Source organism: Penaeus japonicus, unplaced genomic scaffold (assembly GCF_977035675.1).
Source record: "Penaeus japonicus unplaced genomic scaffold, GWHDUDI00000001_assembly GWHDUDI00000001, whole genome shotgun sequence".
NCBI lineage: Eukaryota > Metazoa > Arthropoda > Malacostraca > Decapoda > Penaeidae > Penaeus > Penaeus japonicus.
In genome coordinates, this window is record NW_028234403.1 from 41,512,841 (window position 1) to 41,515,340 (window position 2,500).

Consider the following 2,500-nt stretch of genomic DNA (forward strand, 5'->3'; position numbering starts at 1 on the left):
TATAAACTAACCATAACAAGAAATTTTGCAATATAATAATTTAATAATAAGCCTGTAGAGCATAACCTGTGCAGTAAGCTGTGAGGGCAAATAAAGAATAAATATATGTTTTCTGCCAGAACATCCATATTCCCCTTTCCCAATAATTTTATTCATCTGTGAAGGTAACAACATGGGAGATACACACTATGTCTATAATTAACCCATTAACAACGAGGCTATTTTGGCTCTAAATGGTCAAAATGCTAGGATATTCTAATACATAAGCCTAACGCCTCGGGATTCTCGGCCGCATTAGCCGCAGCCGAGCACTGTATGTCCAATCACCCGGCGCGCTGGCCTTGACTAACTATCTCGTCCCTGGCATCTGACCGAAAAACCACTAGATGGGATATCTTGTCACCCGTCGTTAACAAGTTAAACAATCTTCTTTGTTCAATAGGGTTACTGATAGAATAAGATGATGTTAAAGAATTCAGAACATTTTTTTTTTAATCCTACTTCAAGTTGAAAATCAGGTTCCATTAAGAAAATTACAAGCAAACATACCTGAACCAGCTGGAAGCTCCCAGTGCATTGAGTTGGCAGTCTCTTCTGCTACATTAATAAGGTTCTGAACTGCTTGTTCTGCCTTGGAGGAATCAGAGAGAGCAAGAGAATAGGCTTTCAAAGCTAATGTGTATGGATCCTTAGAAGTATCAGCATCCAAACAGAAGGCTGCTTCCATGACTGCACGACTGCTTGTCACTTCACCCGCCTCAAGGAGGGAAATCAGCACATATGCAGTCAATGGCACTGGGGAACCACTCCCATCAATACCACCCTGAAGGCAAACATCATGTTTAGATGGAAAAAAATAATTATTTTATTTTTACTTTCCATTTTTTACATCTTCATACAGAAAGAAATATTCAATCATGAATTACCTTCATGCCTTTATGGAAGACTTTACCCACTGACTGGAAACATCCATTCTCCATCTGATGTGATTTCAGCCAATCACGACTCATGTTCAAGTCATCTTCATCAATCTAGAAAATTATTGGAGAAGGTAAAATAAAAATAAAATTAGTGGGCCAACATACCTTTGATGTGCAGCACCCTGCTTTATTTTCATTAATAAAAACAAATCTCATTTTGAAAATCAATACTCTTAATTGAATACTCTTTATTAAAAAGAACCCATGTACATTTTCTTTTCCGGAATTTTACTGCATATGAAATTTCCAAAATGAATGGCTTTCTGAATGTTCTAGCAAAAATGCATAGGTAATATCATATTAATTTAATGATATCCTATAGCAAACCAAGACACACAAAAAATAAAACCACAAACCTGAATATATTGGCGAGCCTGAGCAAAGGATTTGAGTACAAAAGCAGTGAGCCATGTTGACCCAGAAGCATCAGAGTTCCCAAAGGCACTGAAGGACCCATCATCATGGCGATAGCGCAGCTCACGTTGATAGCCTGTGACATTAGTTACAAAAAAAAGAAAAAAAGAAAAAGAAAAGTGTGAACATCAAAGGGATTTCTTCCCACATTTTTCTTATTTATCACTGGTTGACACATGATAAAAGAATGTCATTCAATACAAATCATATTGTAAAATTCAAAACCTTTACTCCTGTATCCAGCAAGAGGAAATACCTTCGTGCATGAATTTATTCATGAATTTATGCATACACAGTCAACTAATCAAAATTTTTCATAGAAAAACAGAATGACTTAACCTATTCACACCGGGTGACTGGATATTAAAGTCATGGCAATATTTTGCTCCCATCGGGTGACATCCTATCATAGCATGATCAGAATCTCAAAATGTATGTATTACATGATTACATATGTATATAATCATAGGAGTTTTCTTTGCATAGACACATTTTCATTCACTTGTGATATTAATATAAACAAATACAAAACCTCTAATTATCACCCCACTGAAGTAGGCGAGTTGAAAAACACTCATAGAGCACAGCGTGACATTGTGCAGGGAGAGGTCTCACACTTCGCCACTGTGAGCACTTGTTATCTATATATATCTATATATATCTATATATATATATATATATATATATATATATATATATATATATATTTATATATATATATATATATATATATATATATATAAATATAAGCCCCAGTGTGAATGGGTTAATCTTTGTCAAGAGAAGTCACAAATCATAAAACATAAAGCCTTCTTTCTGTTTCTGTATACTTGTAAAAATACATACATACATACATACATTCATACATACATACATTCATACATACATACATATACACACAACATACATATATACTAATACAATTTTTGGTAATATTGGAAGATTACTTATCTATAGCAAATACTAGACTAGCTTCTAAATCTTGCCACTGTTTTGGTGTGTGTGCCTTTTCCCTAATGTTATATACAGATTTACATTCAAAGCAATCATACAACTATACAATTGCTGGACATATAAATGGATAAATCCAGTAACAAAAGTTTACC

At 34.2% G+C, this 2,500-nt stretch overlaps 1 protein-coding gene across 9 annotated transcripts in view; it reads right to left on the bottom strand.

The window, feature by feature from the left end:
- The window catches only part of LOC122256990 (alpha-2-macroglobulin), a 117,807-nt gene that overhangs the window by 3,014 nt on the left and 112,293 nt on the right, over positions 1 to 2,500 (bottom strand). For all 9 annotated transcript variants that reach the window (XM_043022037.2, XM_043022048.2, XM_043022003.2 and 6 more), the window contains 4 exons: position 2,500; positions 1,337 to 1,470; positions 927 to 1,031; positions 550 to 823 (listed from right to left, as the gene is read on the bottom strand). The exon at position 2,500 is cut by the window's right edge and continues 150 nt beyond it. In XM_043022037.2, the coding sequence (XP_042877971.2) occupies positions 550 to 823; positions 927 to 1,031; positions 1,337 to 1,470; position 2,500 (514 nt within the window). The remainder of the gene's footprint in view (positions 1 to 549; positions 824 to 926; positions 1,032 to 1,336; positions 1,471 to 2,499) is intronic.